This window comes from Helianthus annuus, chromosome 15 (genome assembly GCF_002127325.2).
Source record: "Helianthus annuus cultivar XRQ/B chromosome 15, HanXRQr2.0-SUNRISE, whole genome shotgun sequence".
Taxonomy (NCBI): Eukaryota; Viridiplantae; Streptophyta; class Magnoliopsida; order Asterales; family Asteraceae; genus Helianthus; species Helianthus annuus.
The window spans coordinates 41971904-41994676 of record NC_035447.2 but is presented as its reverse complement, the minus strand read 5'-3'; the positions used below and the strand labels follow the sequence as shown (position 1 = coordinate 41994676).

The following is a 22773-nucleotide window of genomic DNA, read 5'->3' as shown; positions in this document are numbered from 1 at the left end:
GTTAGGTGCGGTGGTTGAGATGGTGAAGGCACGGCGGTGGTGAAGGCACGGCGGTGGTGGTGGGTACGGCGGTGGTGAAGGCACGGCGGTGGTGGTGGATTAGGTGCATAGGGTAAATCGCTCCGTCTTCTCCGGCGACATCACATACTGAAGGTCCTCCGTCTTCTACTGCGGTGGTGATGGTGCTGTGGTGTTCTGACGATGGTCTGACTGGACTCTTCTCTCCCCCTCTCTCTCACCTGCCGCCACCACCATCCCGGCGATTAGCTCCTCCAGAGATTCCGGCGAATCGGTGGTGGGTGTTAGATGAATCGGTGGCGAAAGATACCCTGTACCTAACCCACAAGCACAGATTCTACTTCAAACAATCAGATCTAGGTTTACACAACTTCGAGTTTTTAGATAATTAATTCTAGTTCATCCGATTTGCTATGTAATATAATGAATTTAAACTTGAATCGGCTGATTTATTGTTGCTGAGCTTGCTTTTCTTACTCGATTGATAACAGTTATTATGTTTATTGCCATTGGTCAATGTTTGTTGTTGATTATTTCAGGGGCGTTTTAGTTTACCTTATGGAACTAGTACATATCGGTTAGTGAGGAAAAGTATTGGCCTTAGCTTATTCTGGTCCAACTGATGGTGGAGATGGTGGAGACGGTAGTGGGTGAAGGAGAGAGAGAGAGAATCGATGGTGGTGAGTGGGTTGTGTGGGTGATTTTGGTGTAGGTAAAGTTGTGGTAATGGTGGGGTTGCACTATTGAAGCGGTGGAGGTGGGTTATGCGGGATGGTGGTGGTGGTGGTGGCGGCAGGTGGCGGTGAAGGGTGGTGGAGAAAGATACGGTATATTTACACTTATAATAATAATAATAATAATAATAAAACTAATTTTTTTTTTGTTTTATTTTTTAATAATACTAAGTAAACAGTGTAAAAAGACTAAAATACCCCTGAGTGACCAGATTTAACAAAAAAAATTAACTGGGTTTGCCCTAAAGGACATAACGTGCAAGATTTGCAAACATTAAGGACAAAACTCATCAATTTTAAAGACAAAGGACAGCGCCTGCAATTTGGGACATACATAAAGGACAAAACTTGTAATTTACTCAAATAAAAATGAGACTTATAAATTTCATCCATTATAACTGAAATTCATGAGAAATCATGACATGGTTAATGAGGATGATTTTATATTTAATCTCATTCTCAGTGATTTTAAATCATGACGTTAAAAGCCCTAAATCATTATTTGGCTTAAGGAATAAGTATAGGTCCACCATAAGTTATATTTCATTAACATTCGTGGAACTTATTCCAAAATGGAATATTCAGACATAATTCATTTATCAATTAAAGACTATCTGCTTGTATCTAAATTAGTCTCAAATGGCCCATGGTCTTAAAAGAAATCTATTCATATATGTACTTAATAAGATTTCTATTAGATATGTCCCTGAGTTTTCTTATGACATCTGGACATTAAGGAAATCAAGTAAAGTCTAACATATATATGATAGGTTCCCACGTCACATACCTAATTGAAACTTATCTTGTAGCATTTATAGAGATATCATAGATCAGTGGGAGCATTAAGTGTCTTAATAATAACTTGCAATAGTTGCAAGAGGTGGGGGAGTGAAAACTTTATATTACTTCAATTTACACCTCTTGTACAAGACATCGCTCCATCACGACACTGTTCCATCAAAACTTGTCTCCTTAAAATCTAATGCCACTCTTACAAAAGTTTCATTGTTGCTTAATTGTGGGTACACTTAGATTTCCTACCTAAACTAACATAATCCTTAAACAAGAGAAATCACAACGACTAACGTCATTAACTTGTTTCTTTATTAGAATTTGTTTGGTTGTTAAATATTGACCCTAAGCATGCTGAGTTCCTAAAGATTTCTAAGGTCAGTGGGAGCAGTCAAAGTCCTTATCATGACTTGCAAGGAATACAAGAGGCGGGGGGAAGAGTGTCATTAAATTTCACTTCGAATTTAACTCCTATTACACCTCTTGTACACCATACTGCACCAACTCTTACAAACTTAGAATGAAAATGATAGCAACCTAACCAAGAGCTAATCCATAAAACTGAAACTTCTAACAAACCCAATAATCAACTCAGGAGGTCATCTAGGTTTAAAAACCTACTAACTTTGATGATTACATAACCTCCCTAATGAAGTTGAAATGGATTTTGGAAATGTTTAATGATCCTATCTCTTCTAATTAAGCTATTAGTGTCAATCAATCTTCTGAATGGAATAAAATTGTTTTCTAGTAAAACTGATTTTATGTGTTCATATAACGTTTGGGATTTGATTGAATTACCTAAGAATTTTCATAACTAAACCAAATCCTAATATATAAACGTTAAGACACTAAGAAGCATGATTGATTGTCAAAGGTTATACTTAGGAAGAGATAAATTATCAAAGATTTCTTTGAGGATCATCACTGTTCTAGTAGCTTATAATAGTTTAAGGCTACATTAGATGAACTTTAAAACAACTTTCCCTAACAACTGGCTGGCATATTTACATGTTCATAAAACAACCTGAAAGTTCTAAACTTAAGGTTAAAGAACAGTTTGTCTATAAGCCAATAAAATCCATGTATGGGTTAATGCAAACATCATAATGTGATGAAATCTTAACGTAATTATTTTCATCAACAACCAAGTGGATTAATGTACCTACCTCAAGATGAGTGGGAGCAACTAAGATAAACTTACCTATATAGATAATATTCTTTTGACAAGTATATGTTACATAAATCAAAGCATTGTTAACACAAACTTTGATATAATAGATCTCAGAGATATCTATTATGTAATAGATATCATAACATACCGAGATAGACCCAATGGGACAATAGTATCGTTCCATAAGTTTAACATTAAATGGGTCCTTACATATGTAACAAAATACTGCTCTCCTTTAGAGGATAATAGGATAAATAAGATTATTTCTTACGCTTCACTAATTAGAAGCCTTATGTAAGTTTAAGTCTATACTCGTTTAGATATTACTCACATTGCAACACACTAGATATGTCTAGATTAATGTGAAGCATCTAATAGAGTATTACAATATCTTTAAAAGAAACGAGAAACTATATTTTAAAGAAGAAGTGAGAATTAAAACCGGTTTATTACTCTAACTTTGTAATATTCAAAGATGACAAAATGTAATTTCGGGTATATCTTTATATCAGCAGACAAAACCTATCTTATGGAGGAGTCATAATGAACTAATAGTAACAACCTAAGTTATAACGACATAATATAATCACTAAATGTTGTTGGAAATTTATCAGTGGACTCATAAGTTTATTAACTCCATATAATTAATATATTGAAGACTTATTGTGATAAAGTCAGCTACCATGTCTCCTTGAACAGTAACAGTTCGAGAGGTGCTTCATTAAATTTCGATACGCAATTAATTATTCGTTTATGAACGAATTGAGGAAACTAAATCTTTGTATCGAATACATTCATGATATGCTTAAGGATCCTATAACTAAAGGTCTATCACCCATAACTATTATGTAAGCGCTTATAATAATCACAGGTATATTGATGACTATGTACAACTGCATATCGTACTATGAATGACTAACTATTAATTAATTTTCCTCATCAGTTTGATTTTGTATGTCTCTCACATATGTTCTGCCGGTGTAATGACATATAGACAACTATAAATACAAATCAAACGTTAAAGGGCTTACTTGTTTTGATCATAACTGTTAGGTTTTAAATTGAGGCTGTACTATGATTAATGGGGGTCCTGAGTCGAATAATGACTCAACGGCTGTATTTCTCTGCTACGGTTCTTGGTTTAAAGCTAAAATGAGTATTAACTTCTGATCAGACTAATCTAATACTCATGATAAATGATTATTCGGCTAAGTGGGAGAATGTAAGATTAAATATTTATTTATTTATATTTAATCTAGTAGCCATCATTATCATTTATATAATATAGATCAAAATATATAAAACCTATAATATAATTAGTTGGTAATTGTTGATGGGCCATATTACCCTAATTAACTAATTGGGTTTCCCCTTGGGTGTATATAAGGAGACTACTAGAGAGAGATTAGGGTTAGACATTCATAACATCACACTCAAAATCGCCCCTCGTCTCTCTCCATTACTACGAGTTCTTCAACCCTAAAGAACTCGGTACTACCATCAAGAAGATACATCCTAAAGGGGAACCAGATCAAGCTGACAACTATGTCGAACTCCGTGGCTGCGTCTCTGACTGGATTCTCCGCTGGCCTGTTTGCTGTATCAGGTATTATTTACATGTTTTCCTTCATGTTTAAAACAGAACTGATCAACATGTTGATCTTGTAGACTCGTTAATCTTGTTGTAAAAAAATACGTTGATGGGTTGGTAATCGATTTGTAGACTCGTTAATCTTGTTGTAAAAAAATAGGTTACAAATGGTTAGATGGCCGACTTGTTTAATAAAACGGGTTAAACATGTCAACCTGAACATGCCATATTTTTTTATTAAACAAGTTGATATAACAATCCAAAACCTATTTATATTTGTATCGTGTCGAAAATTACCACACCTACTTATGACGTCATTAACCCTTCAAGTTTTAACAAAGTTTAACTAACATTAAGTGAAAATGAAAGTACGGTACATTAAATCATATATTAACATGTAATTTATCTTGATTTGAATAAGATAGGTGAACTGGATTCAATTAGAAACGTTCTAGAAAAGTAAGTTATTTTGTAAACTGAATAATACATAGAATTTTGAACCTAATTCAAAATAATTAAAAGAGTAAATTACGTTTTTGGCCCCTGTGGTTATATCACTTCTACTATATTAGTCCAAAATAAGAATTTTTAACATATCTGCCTCCATGGTCTCTATAACTAACCATTTTGGCCCCTAAGTCTAACCATTTTGGCCCCATGGTCTCTATAACTAACCATTTTGGCCCCCATGATCTCTAGACTTAGGGGCCAAAATGGTTAGTTATAGAGACCATGGGGGCAGATATGTTAAAAATTCTTATTTTGGGCTAATATAGTAAAAGTGATACAACCACAGGGGGCCAAAAACATAATTTACTCTAATTAAAATTAAATAGACTTATTGGCATTATTAATTAATTATAATTATGGAATACAATTGAGAGATTATATTTTAGGATAAACTATAATGGCATATGGCGTGGCTCCTTAATAATCATTGGTTTCCCGTTGAAATACTCATGTGTTATATGAACACAAGACTAAATTATTTTGTTTAGATTGAATTATAGGTTTCATAACTTATTGAAAGTATTTACAGGTTTTGTTTTTATTTTATTTGTTTATTGTTGTTTGTGTTCTTTTATCTTTTAAACTTATCACCCTAACAATTTTAAAAAGATTCAAATAAATTAATTATTCTAAAGCCTAACGACACTTTGCATTTCGACTAGAGAATGATATGTGCGGATGGCAAAAAAACCTAAGGGCGACGTTAAACCTGAAATCCGAATCATTTAGAACGGGTGTATCCGATATCCAACAGGTATGGGACTGGATATGAGATAGGAAAAAAAAATTCGCAGGTATGGAATTAGCTAATAATACCCAAAACTATATATCCGTTTACCTGAAAACTTTTAAGTTTTATTTTTATTTCCCTAAACATTGTTTAGTAATGTTTCATTTTAATGGTTTCATTATTTGAAAAATAAAATTTTCTTTTAGAAGATATATTTTTATGATATTATTTATATGCTGTGAAAATATAAAATTATTTTCTGTGATTAGTATTATAATATATTTAAATTCTAAAATATTATTATGTTGATGGTGATATGTATGTTATTTATCATAATTAATATACTGTATAGATTTTTAAAACATACAATTATAAAGGAAAGTAAAAAAAAATATATATACATGAATTTATCATAATTAATATATTGTATAGATTTTTAAAACATACAATTATAAAGGAAAGTAAAAAAATATATATACATGAAAATCCTAACGGATGTGCCTAATACCCGACATGTAAATACTTGACACGTAACGACACAAGATTTTACAATCAGGTATGAATATAAGATTAACCGTACCCAACTCATACCCTGCTCATTACCATCTCATGGGTTGTTGTGATCAATAACATATAAAAACCTCTACATCATTGCATGCAAATGTGCAAACTTGATATTAAGTTGTCTAATATTTTACTCAAACATGAACTACAATTGAGTTACAAATTGAGTTAGTTCTTAAATTTTGTATGACTATCGTCTATCCAAAATGATTAATAAATTAGAAGAATGTTTTTCATACAATGCCTAACTTTTGCTGCTTCAAACAAAAATTGTCATGGTAGCACCAATAATTAAGTGAAATATCATGTTAGCACCTGTACTTCAAATAAATTTTGCGTAAATAATATTTACTAGATTAAGGCTATGTCAAAATAGTATAAAAGTTTAACAATACAACATGATCAAATAACACATAACAGAAAAGAAGCGACAAAACGGTGACAAACTTTTTATTAGTTGACGCAAACCAAAAAAACACCCCCAAACCCTAGATCTTACATACAGAAAGATCTTATGAACAATACAGATCTGGATCGACTGATTATTCAATCAGTTGATCTTGATACATCAAATACAAGAAAGAAATAAGAAATAATACAACCAAATTCACATGATCTCACAAACGAGATGAAGAAACAAGATGCGAACACTACTAATTCAAGATATAAACAAGTTGGTTGTTGTAACAAACATTATACTTTAAACCCTCAAATGTTTCATCCAGGCCCTCAGACTTACAGCTGTATATAACAACTTACAACAACATTAGATTGTTATAACAAACAACCAATATGAACTGATTATAACAATCAACCCACACAACATAAGCCCAGAAATGCAACAGGCCCAAAGATGAACAGAACAGGCGATTATAACAATCAGCCCAACAAGAATCAACCCAATAATCACTGAACGACCAGAACATACAAACCAACCATATAGTATATGAATTAATCTCTTGTTTCCAACATTCCCCCCTCATTCATATACTATTCATGTTAATAATACTCATTTTATCACACAGAAGATCATGTTGTAACCTAAATGACAGCCCAAAAAATCACTTTTAACACGCCCCCTTCATTCAGGTGGCAAACCAGTTTACCAAACCCAATCTTTTACAAAACATTTCATGTTGCGTAATACTTAAACATTTTGTAAAACCACCTGTCAGTTGACTATCAGAGTCAACCTTAACTGTTCCAATAACACCAACAGCTACCTTTTCCTTCAAAAAATTGAAACCAACAAAGTTAACTATTTCCAACATATTGCACATAATATCATTCACGTAACTACTCGACCTATAGCAATTTTACAAACAAAAACAATCTTAACAGGACCAAAAACACCAGAGACAATTTTTCCAAAAAATTCCAATTCTATTTCACATGTTTAGACTCCTCATGAAAGACAAGATTCAAAGAAACTAATATGGCACTTTTACAAGATTTTAACAGGCAAACTACAGTTAATCACCAAGTTTTTTACCAAAACTAAACAACCAAAATGTAGGATCGGACTTCGACCTAAACGAGTCAGTTGAAAGAGCTCAAATCCGTTTCAGTGGCGGAAACAAAGAAACGGACATATACACAGCAGGTTTCACACTTTAATCCTCTTATACATTGATATTACAGTTATTACAGTGAGAGGAAATACCGGCAGCACCTCGGTATCGGTTTCAACCAACTGTTTATGTGGTTAACAAATGATCTTTTGTTAAAGTGGGGCGGTGACTTTAGGCAGACAAACATTCTTTCCTTTTTAAGAAATGTGCCGACAAAAAATGGGTGGTTTTCAAGGAAAAGGGGCGGTGATGTTTAATGAAATGTCCAAAGTGGGGCGGCAACCAGTAAATGTAATTGGATGAAAGGGCGGATGTTTTAATGAACTGACTAAAGTCTTGGGCGGTAGTGGATTAATATGAGATATCCGACAAACTGTATTTCCTTTTCAGAACCTCACTTGAAGAAGACGACACATAAGCGATCCAGATATTTAAGCTGATGACATATAAGCGGTTCAGAATATTCCTTTGAGCGATCCACAGATCTTTTGAGCGGTCCAGACGTATCTTCGAGCGGTTCAGACGTATCTTTGAGCGGTTCAGACGTAACTTCGAGCGGTTCAGACGTAACTTCGAGCGAACCAGACGTTATTTCGAGCGAACCAGACGATGACGTCAGCAAATACGAACCATTTTCGAACAAAATTTCAATTTTAATCAATTTTAAGCCGATTTTAGATCTGAAAATTTCAAAGTTTTGTTAAAACATGATTACGCACACAATATGTAAATTTGAAGCGATTTCGACCGTAAAAAGTTGCGTTTTTCAGAAAAGAAAGGTGTAGAAGCAGAAAATTTATGAGAAACGAGCTGTATATGCGAGATCTCCTCCTCCTTGGCTCTGATACCAATTGTAGGATCGAACTTCGACCTAAACGAGTCGGTTGGAAGAGCTCTAATCCGTTTCAGCGGCGGAAACAAAGAAACGAACATATACACAGCATGTTTCACACTTTAATCCTCTTATACATTGATATTACAGTTATTACAGTGAGAGGAAATACCGGCAGCACCTCGGTATCGGTTTTGAACAACTGTTACAAATGAAATAATAACAAACCTATTTATAGTTGATGTGAACCGCTCCAAAGACATGCCGTAAAAGCGGTTCAGCATGTGACATTAAAGCGGTCCAGCTTCTGTCGTTAAAGCGGTTCAGACCATGTCCTTCAAGCGGTTCCCATTGACGTGTTGACATAAAAGCGAATCAGCTCCTGACACAAAAGCGGTTCAGATCATCAACTCTAAAATTGATGCACCATATTGACTTTTGATAACACATGAACTTCCTTTCATTGGTCCTCATGTTGGCAACATGTCATTGGACCTTATGTTGGTCCAATCAACACACATCTTGGAATATAATATCTTGCACTTTAACATGTACTTTGCCGTTAGTTGATGTTGATGATCATTGCATAATGATGATGTCTCATGATGTCATCATTAATCATGATGACATCATGCTTGACCAGATCCGCACCGTGACCGAGACTTGACACTAAGACGAAGTCGACAGATGACTGCACCAACACAAAATACACTCCCAACCACTTGTAACACAGCCATATACACAATATCATAGAGAAACAAATCAAAAAGTAGGATTTCTATAACCAATATCCTAACTCAGACATACTAAGAATTCAGACAAATTACAAGACGAGACAAAAGATTCTTTGAAGAAGATACCAACAACAAATCAAAGAACTCTCTATAACAGACAGTCAACAAAATAGATAAAACTGTTATGACTAAGAACACCAGACAATGATGATAGCCTACACGGACTTTGGCATAATACACAACCAGAAACACATCTCTTACACAAGAGAAAAAAAATACAAGGCTAACATCACATACATTCAAGAACCATGACTATAAGACACAGCCAAACAAATCCTAACTAAACACAAAATTAGACAATTTGTAACCAGAACAATATATCTCACACGAGACAACATAACTCAGAACAAAGACTGAAAACAACGAATCACACGATTCTAAGAATTCAGAACCAAGACCGAAAGACAATACTTGTGAAGAACTCAAAGACTAATTTGAATAAAACAAAAAGCTTTTTACAACTTCACAACAAATACTAAATCACATAAGCATATGATTGCATAACACTATTAGACACACATCTGACAAACATAAAGTCACACGACTTTCACAACTAAGACAGGACTTGCAATCATGAGCATCAAACAGCAATAACCAACTCTGATTGAAAAAATGTCACTTGACTCTTCAATCAAAATAAACATCTCACACACGAGAGAACATACAAAGTTGTCAAACATATTCAAATATAATCTTGACAATACTACAGGTTAAAATACGTAAACCACACGGTTCAACTAACCATACTTCAAGATTACAAACAAGATGGTATATAGACCAGAAAAACAATATGTTTAAGACAAAATCAAACTACATGATCCAAGACAAAGAAAAGTGATAGAAGTGACAATCACACAATTCTACATGTAAGAAAACATAATGACAACCTAAAAACTTCTGAAGGTATACACAGTTTCAACCAGAACACATTTCCCTCATACAAAATACACACAGCTATCAATATCTTGAACAAAAAACTAGTTCAGCTTGCAAACCACACAGTTCAACAACGAAAACCAAACTTATAATAAAAAAAAACATTCGACTAAAGAACACAAGATCCTACATTTATGCGGACGTATAGGCATGAGGACCTAGCAAACAGTGAAAAACAGAACTTGCTAAATTTCAAATCCAAACAAAGTTTTTATTGAAAACTTTTGATGAGTTTGAAAACCCGTTATATAGAAGACAATATATATGTGAAGCAAACAAGTCAAACCTTTTTCACGAGAAACGAGTTGTCATCACATAACAAATTATCATCAAAGAACACTTAGATTTTCTTGAAATCTACTAAAAAACAACATGGTTTCAATTTGCCATGCAAATCAAATACTTATAAACTCAAATAATTTCAATGTAATCAACACGGCAACACCAATGATCTGAGTTAAGAAAAAAAACAGACATACAAGCCAATAAAAAAAATCCAAAAATAACTTGTCTATACAGAGAAAGACATAAAACTCATATAAACTGAAAAAAAAACTATTCACAATAAAAAAAAAAAACTACAGCAGTCTAGAACAAATCAAGAATGATAAGACATCCACATTTATCAAACAAATGAAATTGCATACCTTAACTGTCCAATTTATAACTTTTTTTTTTCATAATACAAATAACACTTCTAATAAAGACTAAAGAGTGAACAATTGAGCACTAATAACTACCTTAGCAATTTCATGTTCAACCATTAACAAAATATATCCTAATCTTCTTGTAAACCGTGACAAAATTTATAAACTCTTAAATGAATCATATGTATGATTCACAAAATTACCTTTTTGACTATTTCTTTATTAATGAGACACCATTTTCGGATAAAAGAACAGATTGTAATCCAATTTCATATACAACCTTCCATGCATTGAAGTCAAATTTTTTTTCCCAAAACTCATTCAATAATTACAATTATGACCATAAAACCAATTTTACTTTACCACATAAATAATCAAAGAACAGGAGATCTAAGAATTTCTATATATAACAATTCACGTAGTTCCTTAGGAACAGTTTGCATTCCCCGGTTTCGCATGACCGGCAGCTGCCGATCTTCAAACCACATCCCACCGCTAAAAGCCACCTCAATAGCAATTCGATGCTTCAGCAATTAGGCCTCACTTTGTCCTAAGATTACAGCTTTGCTTCAGAAATTAGGGTTCAGGTACGTTATGCTTTTCTTCTGAGATTAAAGCTCCAACATGCTCCAACATGTATGTTACAGCAAATTAGGGCTCCAATTTCAGTGTTCACTTCCATCGCAGGTATGCTTGGAGATTAGTAACATGTATGCTTCAGCAATTAGGGTTCTAGTTTCATTGTTCTTCACTCCGATCTAAGGTACGCTTGATGCTTTTCATCCAGGACTCTAAATGGTCAAACATACTCTTGAATAACACTACTACAAGTGTCAGATTAATATTTTTTGTGTCAAAAGCCCATAAATAATTGTTATTCGCCACCAATTGTTCCATGTTTTTTTAATGAGTTTAATTACATGTTGGTATAGTAGTTCCATGGTCCCCTGTTCGCATTTGATTACACTGAAAGTTAGATATATGTTTTTTTACATAAATTAATCTTAATGTGAAAGGATCCTTGTGGGGGTCATATTAGTTGTAAGTTGTGTTGTTAATAGGCCCCGTTGGCTATACGCAATTAATATAATTTGATAAGTTTATAGAAAACAAATGCCGAAAATTTGATGGAACTATTTGATTTGTGGCCTTGTGAGGAAGATAAAGTAGAAGAGAAGGTTACAAAATGGCGAAAAAGATGTAGGAAATGGTGTCATGGACTCATAGTGTGAGCAGTGGGACGAGTAGGCCCAGTCATTGTTTTGAATAATGGCCTAAGAGAAAACATGAATTATTGATTTGTATGCACAAGAAGAAAGAGAAAACCATTTCAAGTATGCTAAACCATTGTTGGTCTTTTGTTCAGCAAGTGCTTTTTGACCCGGTTCTTTACATCTTCAAGCGATTATGTGTTGGTATGATTTATTAACTGCTACTTTCTTATTTGTTGATACAGTTGTCTTTTGCTTTCGGTTATACTCACTTTTTTTTCCTTTTACTGTGTAGTTTTTATGATACTTTGTTAGGAGTTTGCAATAAAATGACCGGTAAGCATAGATTAGATGGTAGTACTTATGAAGTTTGCGAATGTTTGCGTAATCATCACTCCCGCATATTATTGGTCTTTTTCATAGAATACCATTTCTTTAGCCCTTTTGTGTAGCTGGGCAAATACATTATGGCTGCACATATCTTGTGGATCAACAAAATTGTACTAATACATGTCACAACCCCGCCGCAACGTGCGTGGGTTACATTCTAGCTATATAACAATTTGTGTCGAGGCTTATCTACAGTAAATTTAGCTTATTAACAAATTGCCCTTCCCTTCTTCATTGATTTACTAATAACCAGACATCGGCTTTTGTTTCTGTGGCTGCTGCGTCTATCTTAAACCCTAGCCGTCGCTGGTGTGGCGATTGTCACCCATCTTTGTCACGAACCGGAATCACCATCACTCTTCACAGGATGACCTTACCATCATCGACTTCCTTCATCTTCAGCTAATGTCAAAATACAACTTTTCATTCTCTGGACTTTCCATCGCGTCTCTCTCTTTATCTCTTCTCGGTGTCGGTGTCTATCTGATGGGGTGATGTCCGTATGATTTATGGTTGACGATTGGAAAAAGTACAGCTGATGAAGGAACTTTCACCCAAAATCAACGATGTACCGTAAACTACCAAATTTCTTCTAATTATGAGCATGAATTGATTTGTCGATGCAACATCTTTGGAGTTCATATTCTAAAGCCGAGAGATTTATTAAATGGATATTTTTCAATTATTTCTTAAAATTAGAGAAGTATTTGAACCAAAGTGATGTTGCATGATTATTTCAGTAACAACTTCCTTTGCTTTTTTTCCTTTTTAAATTAATCCAAGTTTGATGCATAATTTTTTTTTTCAGATTTCAAAACTGGGTATGTTTAAAGATTGTTATCTTGGTGAAGATTGGAACATGTTAGATTGGGTATGGAAGTTTTGGGGCATTTTTTTGACATAGGCGTAAGTGCGTACCACTTCCGTCCTCTTTTGTGGGCTGTTTAATCGATTTGCTTTTGCTGATTTAAAGATGTTTTTCGGTATGTCTTAGATAGGGATTCTTTTTTAATTTGATATGGGTTTGTCGAGTTGGAATCATTAGGTTCAAGTTTGGAATTAATTTTGTATTGTCATTTGAAAGTTGGGTACTGCTTATGAAGACCAATGTTATCTCGGTTTTGCCATGTTTAGGAATCCATGAATTTGCAGCAATGTTTGGCTTTTTTTATTTGAAAAAATAATGAGACAATGGATTTAAGGTTAAGGAGTGTTTGAGATTGCTTATAGTATTGTTTGATAGTTAGCGGCGTAGCACTTGCAATAAAATTTTAATTCTTATTGTGGTACTAAAGATTTTTGTTTTTGAAAATTAATATTTATGCTATTTTGAAAATCTTGCATCTTCATATATGAAAATATAATACCATATGCAAGAAAATTTTACATCACAACATCACGTGTGTATGTTGTCCTGGTTATCATATATTGTTGGTCGTAGCGAAACTTTGTGAAGAACTGTGAATCTGTGATATTAAAAGTTACATGGAAGCATTATTTTTCGGGTTTTCTTTTTCGATCCTTTACGAACCGAATTGGTACCGACCGAATACCCGCCGCGAAGCGCGGGGGATTCTACTAGTTTTAATAAAAAAAGACAACATTTTAGCGGGCAACTACAAAACGAACAATATATTTTTTTAGCATTAAAACATCAAACAAATGTGTTAAAGTTCACAGATGGCAAGAAGAAATTTTTTTTTATTTCAATCATGTCAGTATACTAATAATAACTAAAGAAGTATAACTCTAAGGAAGTGACATTTGAAAAAAAAAAAACTAACACCCCTGAACCAAAATTGAAAAAATGAGACTTATGGTTTACCTATGTAACGAGTCAATTACAAAGAACAACATGTCTGAGAGAACTCTTCCACATATAAAAAACAAACAATCTCATGAACATGACAAAATCTAGTACTAGACTATGGGCATGAACACCATGATTATAAACAAACTAATCGAATAACAATAAGACTCAAATGAACAAGACCTAAAAAAAACTCTATAACAGAAAACAAGACACATCACAATGATGAATTTCAAACCCAGGCAAACCATCAAGTACAACAAACAAGATCTAAAGAAGTGCATCATAGATCACATCAAAACAAAAAACAAGGAATAAATGCACACAGAAAACAGGGTACCAGATTCCAAAGGCACAGTTTGAAAGTTATTAACACAAACAAAGTTATCAGCACACGCTTTGTATTGGCGAGATCGAGATCTCAAACGTTAACACCAACGATTTCAACACCCAATTAAAGAAGCTTGCAACTTTAGGTTGTTAACAAACAAATTTAGCTAATTAGAAAATCCAGAAAACTTCGTACAAATTATCTAACAAATTATTTTAAATAACAATTATTTTTAGAACCTTTTTAAATTCCAATCAATCTTTTTATAAATTTCATTCAATCTACATATACTTTGTGATCGGAGCTTTAACACAAAGTTGTCTCACAACATTTCATCATTTTTTCCGCCAAATCTCAACTCGCTCATCTCTATTCAGTTTATCTTGCTTTTGGTGAAACTCCTATGGTTTGTGGTGTGCGAATCTGTCTCTGTAGGGAAAATCACTTGCAAGCACAAAAACAAATTAGAGGTTGAGCAATTAATTAAGCAACCAGAAGGTTTTCAAATAGGAAAACAATAGCTGTTTTTTGGCTACTTTGTTTTCTTTTTTAACATCTAATTGCATGTGTTGCTTCAAAATCTATGCATTTGACACTTCACTAATAGCTTGAATCCATTTTTGTCTATTTAAGCTTGTGGCAGCAATCTGGGAAGTTGGGAGGTTTTGAAGAAAGGAACAACCACCACTTGCTATATATGTTGCATACTTGCATTTGAAGGACCTCTTGATTAATATTTATATAAAACAACACCTCATAAACTGTTCGAAGGCCCGATTGAATGTAATTTCATCCGCCATTCAGCTTTGGCTTGGTGGTAGAGACACTTTACTTTTTGGAGAAGACCATGATTCAAATCTTGGCATGTGATAGATTATGATTTATTTGGTGTAATTTAGGAATAGGGTTTATTGTAACATTCCCCGTAAAAGAAGAATGTAATTTCATCTATGAGAAGCATTTATAGATAAACAAATGATTCGCCATATTTGTTTTTTTCTTTTTGTATAATGATTATCTATTTTGCAGACATTATTTTTGTATAATACATTGGCATTGCGTGAAATTTCGTTCACTTATTCATTTATATTTTTATTATTTATAGAGTTTTTTATATATAATTTACATTGTTTGACTCGAATATTACAAAGATGTATTTAGATAGCTATAAATTACTATTACAGTTTTACTTTTTTAAGTATCAATTCTAATTACAATTTTATATTATTTAATCAATGATTCATGTAGATTTATTCAAAATATCTATTTTCATATAATATATTAGTTCAGCCCGTGTATCACACGGGTAACTAACCTAGTAACTAACTAAAGAAGTATAACTATAAGGAATTGACATTTGAAAAAAACAACTAACACCCCTGAACCAAAATTGAAAAAATGAGACTTATGGTTTACCTATGTAACGAGTCAATTACAAAGAACAACATGTCTGAGAGAACTCTTCCACATATAAAAAACAAACAATCTCATGAACATGACAAAATCTAGTACTAGACTATGGGCATGAACACCATGATTATAAACAAACTAATCGAATAATAATAAGACTCAAATGAACAAGACCTAAAAAAACTCTATAACAGAAAACAAGACACATCACAATGATGAATTTCAAACCCAGGCAAACCATCAAGTACAACAAACAAAATCTAAAGAAGTGCATCATAGATCACATCAAAACAAAAAACAAGGAATAAATGCACACAGAAAATAGGGTACCAGATTCCAGGTTTGTCACTCTATGGTGCCTGGACAAGCCTTTACTCAAGAGCCACAACTACTCCTATGAGACCTAAAACACAAAAAATGACAAGAAGTATAGACAACAAATACAACAGCCCTGCACTAACACTGAACAGAAACAAACAGAAATGCACAGAACAGGACAATGCAACAAGTATCAAGTAGACTCGATCAAGTGCCGACCCGACTAGTCCGGTAAACAGGGATGCCTAGACTCAGAACAAAATGATGCAGACACAGAAAATAACAGAGATAAAAAATTGGAACGATCTTACAGTGGGTGCAAAAGCTTCCAAAGAAAATGGATCAGAACAGTAGTTTTCGGGAACTACAAGAATTGATCAATACACACACAAAAAACCACCTGGTTAGTTTGCCTTGAACCTTCTAGGGTTCAGAGACCAACACAGGTCTTGAGAAACAGCAGATGGTAGAATTCCTCCTTGACCTCCAACAAACCCTAACATAGGATTTGTGTTACACCAAAAACAACCAAATAGATCTCAACAGATCTGAACCTACGCACACTTCAAGCAAAGGATCAAAACAGAACTGACACTAATAAAATAACAAAAACAGATTCAGATCCAAACACAAGAACACAACGGAACCCCAAAAACAGACACAAGAGCAATAGCTCAACCTAGGGTTTCAAAATACAAAACCCTAATTATACTAGCAAGACAGAACCACAACGGAAGAACAACAGAATCGGAGCCTTATGGCTCTGATACCATGTCAAAATAGTATAAAAGATTAAGAATACCACATGATCAAACAACACATAACAGAAAAGAAGCGACAAAATGGTGATAAAACTTTTTATTAGTTGACCCAAACCGAAAAAACACCCCCCAAACCATAGATCTTACGTACAACAAGATCTTATGAATAATACAGATCTGGATCGACTGATTATTCAATCAGTTGATCTTGATACATCAAATACAAGAAAGAAATAAGAAAGAATACAACCAAATTCACATGATCTCATAAATGAGATGAAGAAACAAGATGCGAACACCACATATTCAAGATATAAACAAGCTGGTTGTTGTAAACAAGCTGATTGCTGCAGATAATAGTTGTAGACTCGTTGCAGATACAAAACCTAGATAATATTCGCTGCAAATCATCACTATGAACGAGTAAAAGTGAGCAGCAGATAAGAGAAATGAGCCACACTGAAAAAGAAAAGTCTCGAAACCCTTATGGAGTCTTTAATACCCAGCTATTTAGAAATTACATCCAGCACCCTGATGATATCAAGAATTGCACCGCCTTAACAAATATTACACTTTAAACCCTCAAATATTTCATCCAGGCCCTCAGATTTACAGCTGTATATAACAACTTACAACAACATTAGATTGTTATAACAAACAACCAATATGATCAGCCCACACAACATAAGCCCAGAAATGCAACAGGCCCAAAGATGGACAGAACAGGCGATTATAACAATCAGCCCAACAAGAATCAACCCGATAATCACTGAACGACCAGAACATACAAACCAACCATATAGTATATGAATTAATCTCTTGTTTTCAACATTCCCCCATCATTCATATACTATACATGTTAATAATACTCATTTTATCACACATAAGATCATGTTGTAATCCGAATGACAGCCCAAAAAATCACTTTTAACAGGTGGCAAATACATAATTATCATAACCTATTCCTCTACATTTCATTTAGAAGCGAAGACGTAACTAAAACTTGATTACCCAAACACGCTATAAAATAAAATTCGTTATTATTTTTATATATTTGCACATGATTAAAACTTCAAAATACTATTCAATATTCCAATGGAAAATAAAAAGAGAGAACTTACTTTAAAGTTGTTTTCATATAATATTTTCATGAGATACAAAAATAATATTATAAATATATTATGTTTTTTGAGAAATTGTAATTGTAATTTATCAATAGTTAAGGATTGTCAACAAATTTCACACACGTGATCATCGGTTTGTTTAATTCTAGGTAAAATATGGTTTTATCACTTTATCCATAATAATATAAGATTTAAACTATAATTACAAAATTAATTGAAAGCAAGTGGAGAAATTAACATATAATTTAAGCCATGGAAAATGTTAAGAACAAGAGTCAAATATGGCTTTAATTGAATAGATAGATGAGTGGAATAAACAAGTAAAGAATAATTCTGCTTCACATTTGTCAGCAGTGGCGGACTCAGGATTTTTTTCCTGGAGGTGCGGAAATTTTTTAAAGATTTTAGACACCTAGCTATATAAAAAAATCGGTTCATAGCGGGTCGGATCGGGTCGGATCGGGTCGGGCCGGGTCATATAAAACAAGTAAACACAAACAAACAAAGTTTCATAGCGGGTCGAATCAGATCGGGTCGGGTCCATTTCAATTTTCAAACAATCAAACCCTAGTTCCTAACTTCCTATCACATTAACAAACAAAAAGGCATCAACATTCAAATCATCCCTACTTCTATTTCTCTTAATCACTAAATAAAAGAACAAAAAAAACTTATCTAAAACTAGTAGTTGGAATGGGGTTTGAATGGGTATTAAGTTATTGGGCTTGATGGATTGAATTTAAGTTTTATTAAAGGGGTTAGTGGGCTAACTTGCTTACATAATTTGATCGGGTTTCAATCTGTGTTCACAATTTTTTTTTATAAATTCCTAACATTTTTTTCTAAGGGGTGCGGACGAAAATTTCCAAAGGGTGCGGTCGGGATTTTTCACGAAAAATACCACTAAATTTTTTTTTTCAAGGGGTGCGGCCGCCCACCCACCCCATAAAGTAGGTCCGCCCATGTTTGTCAGTTTCATAGACTATACATTCTTTTGTTAAGATGGTGATAAATCAAGTTTTTATAGTTTTTTTTTTATTTTAGAAAGGCTAACTCTCTCACACACTTTAATAATTTTTTAACACCTTTGTATCTCTAGCTCAAGAGCCCTTTGATCAATGAATCAAGTATAAGTTTGAATTTTAATGATCATGTATCATACTTATTATAAAATCATGTTTCATACTCTGTCTTATACTTTCATACTTATTGGATATTGTTACTCATTACTTATCAGGTTTGTATGTACACGTATTTATGGTTTATGTGATTAACAATTATTCGTTGAGTGTCCATTACCCGAGAATTGATAATAAACTCACTTTTTTTTAAAGGCCAACAAATTTTATTCATCTTGATCCAACAACCGTTAAATCACACCAAGTACAAATGTAACAATCACAAACTCATACATGACAATTCCATATTACACCAATGATCCCATGTTACCGATAATCTTTTCACTCTATATTTGAACCATAGAAAGCTCAGTTGGCGAATTTCATGCTTCACTTCGTCCAAGCTACGCTCCTTATCGTTAAAGACCCGGTCATTTCTACTCCTCCGTATTCCCCAAAGAGCAACCATGACTATCGATTGTATAAGTTTTCTCCATTTTCTAGTGCCCCGGATCTGATTATGAATGGTAATAACGTCCTTAACGGTGATTGCGAACAATCTTGGGCATCTGGTCCATTCGACGATACTATCCCACACAGCTAAAACAAACTGACATCCAACAAACAAATGATCATCGGTTTCGTCTACCTCGCCGCAGATTTTGCACAGATAAGAATCCAAATGCACATTTCTCCTTCGTAACCCATCCATTGTTGCGACCCGACCCATGTATATCCTCCACGCAAGGAAATTAACCTTTAGCGGTACCCAATTATTCCACTCGAAACCCATACCCGGACCCGGGTTGCTTGCTTGTTCCATCCGTCTTCCAAGGCTCTTAACTGTGAACCCACCAGCAGATTCGAGATTCCATGCGCATGTATCATCTCCGCCCTGTATGTCGGTCATCATGAGCATCGACATTAATTCTTCAAGCTGAAATTTTTCCTCATCTGTTTCCGGGTTTCTCTCCCATTGGGTTTTTGTTATTTTTTCCTCAGGTGTTACTCGTAATCTATCCATCACCTTCGCGTTTTTGTTACTCTCTAAAGGGTACAATCCTGGTAGTTTTTTGCATAGAGGTTCATCAGTAATCCAACACTCCTTCCAGAAGGATATGCTTGCCCCGTTACCCATCGATCCTTTAAACAAATATGCCAAATCAATCCCGTAATTTTTCAAGTCTTCTCCCACCTTGTTCACTTGTTTCCACGGCCCGCTTAGTGTAAGTCTACAGGGTATGAAATTCCAGGATCGTTCACTACTATGTATGCTCCAGGTTATCTTCCTCCATAAACTGTCCCTGTCGATCTTGAATCGCCACCACCACTTAGCTAACATTGCCAAGTTAGCATCCCGAAGCGACCCTGTGCCAGCCCCTCTGTTTTCCTTCGTAATAGTTAAATTTTTCCATTTTACCCAATTTAACCTTCCTCTTTCCGGACAAGAACCCCATAAAAAAAATCCTTACGAATTTTTTCGAGTTGCTTTATAACCTGAAGCGGCGCTCTATATACTGAAAAGAAATACGTAGGGAGTGCATTGAGCACCCACTTTATCAAAGTTAACTTACCACTTTGCTTTCCATGACGATAAACGTTTTAGAAAACATCAATTATCAGCTTCCAATGCTTTACCAAATTCATGTTAGCTCCGACTTGCAACCCCATATGAACAAAAGGAAGCTTACCCACTTTACACCTTAGAATACTAGCCATCTCCTGAGTGTTTGCCTCGTTCACCCTGAGTCCGAAGAGGCTACTTTTCGCTAGATTTACCCTCGGCCCAGAAGATAAATAGAAGCAACAGAGTATTTTGTTTAACTTCCTCGCATTATCCAATGGCCACTCCCCCACGAACACCGCATCATCTGCGTAAAAGAAATGTGATAAACATGGGCTGCTTTGTGCACACGAGATCCCTTTATAAAGCCCGATCATACTCGCCTCTTTCACTACACAAGTCAAAGCCTCCATAATGATCAGGAATAAGAACGGGGATAGCGGATCCCCTTGTCTCAAACCTCTGTAACAGTTGAATTCCTGAGTCGGAGAGCCATTTACCAATACTGACGCTTGAGCCGAAGTGATCGTCGCCAAGATCCACCTTCTCCGTATCAAAGGGAAGTTCATCTGAGCCATTATAGAAGTCAAAAAATCCCAATTTACGGAGTCGTATTCCTTCTCGATATCCACCTTAAAAACGAAACCCGATTTTCTATTCCTTTTAAGCCATGAAATAACTTCATTCAAAACCAAAGGGTCGTCGAGTATACTTCTGTTTGTCAAAAAAACGGTTTGCTCCTCCGAAATCAAACCTTGCATCACATGTTTCAAGCGATTTGCCAAAACTTTGGAAATCACTTTGTTTACACATCCTATAAGACTAATGGGCCTATAATCCTGTAGCTCCACTGGATCCGTGCACTTTGGGATAAGAGCGATAAATAATGATGTACACCCTTGATTTATCCGTGCCTTGTGATAAAATTCCTCAAAAACTTTTAGAAAGTCGTTTTGCAGCCAGCCCCAACACCGTTTTAAGAACCGGAAATTTATGCCATCTGGGCCTGGGGCTTTGTCCCTACCACAATCCCAGATTGCTGCCTTTATTTCATCAATGGAAAAAGGACTTAATAGACCCAGGGCCTCGGAATCTGATAATACTTTTAAGTTTGGACACACCAAACCAGGCCGACACTGTGTTTCCAAGAGTTATATATTTGTATAATTTGAATTCGAATTTCGAACCCAATTAATAATTATAAATTCTTATTCGATTTGAATTCGACTACTTGACTCGAATATTTGACAACCAAGTTCGTAGCTTGATAATCAAATTTGAATCGAGGCAAATTTTGAATTTCTCCAATCAAAATCGAATACTGAACACTCCTAATTACTAGTTTCGAATATTTTGAATTTTCCCGATGGGTTCAGAATATTTACCAATCCTTACTTCTATCCCTCTCACCTTGTGGATTCACATGTATTTAAGTATTTAAGTAAATGGATTTTCCCTCTTACCTTGTGGATTCACATGTATTTAAGTAAATGGATTTATAGTTTCGAATTTTAAAGTTGAAATAATAACGTTTTAGAAAAATGGGTAATTCTTAGAATCTTAGATTTGATATGACAAAATGATCTAGTGACGAGATATCAAATCTTACTTTTTTTATTTGTTTTTTTTTTTCTTTTAGGAGTTTAAATCTCGTCCCATTTTCCGTTGGACTATCGAATTGTATTGTATATATGGTTCAGTATAACCATACAATAATTAAAAAAAGAAACAACAAATCTCTGTAAAATACAAAACAAGAAGATTAAAGAATTTAGCTAAAAGATATTCAATATTACTTTTCAACCATCAAAACGAATTCGAGATGCCAATGGTGGTGGTGGTG

The 22773-nt window shown here is 34.3% G+C and overlaps 2 protein-coding genes and 1 long non-coding RNA gene across 4 annotated transcripts; 1 reads left to right on the top strand and 2 right to left on the bottom strand.

Annotated features, from left to right (window-relative positions):
- The first annotated feature begins 11195 nt into the window (after positions 1 to 11195).
- On the top strand, positions 11196 to 13532 carry LOC118487203. 2 transcript variants are annotated; one of them, XR_004880772.1, is made up of 5 exons: positions 11196 to 11480; positions 11581 to 11656; positions 12055 to 12308; positions 12400 to 12440; positions 13303 to 13532. It is a non-coding gene; the product is annotated as an uncharacterized LOC118487203 (long non-coding RNA). The 2 variants fall into 2 exon arrangements; XR_004880773.1 differs by lacking the exon at positions 12400 to 12440 and having other exon boundaries at positions 11197 to 11480.
- A 6114-nt stretch (positions 13533 to 19646) lies between these two features.
- On the bottom strand, positions 19647 to 20504 carry LOC110945040. Its single transcript, XM_022186680.1, has one exon. It carries the CDS (start codon positions 20502 to 20504, stop codon positions 19647 to 19649), a length of 858 nt encoding a protein of 285 aa, XP_022042372.1.
- Positions 20505 to 20968: 464 nt separating this feature from the next.
- Positions 20969 to 21508, bottom strand: LOC110945041 (uncharacterized mitochondrial protein AtMg01250-like). The gene has a single exon (XM_022186681.1). It carries the CDS (start codon positions 21506 to 21508, stop codon positions 20969 to 20971), a length of 540 nt encoding a protein of 179 aa, XP_022042373.1.
- Between the last annotated feature and the right edge of the window lie 1265 nt (positions 21509 to 22773).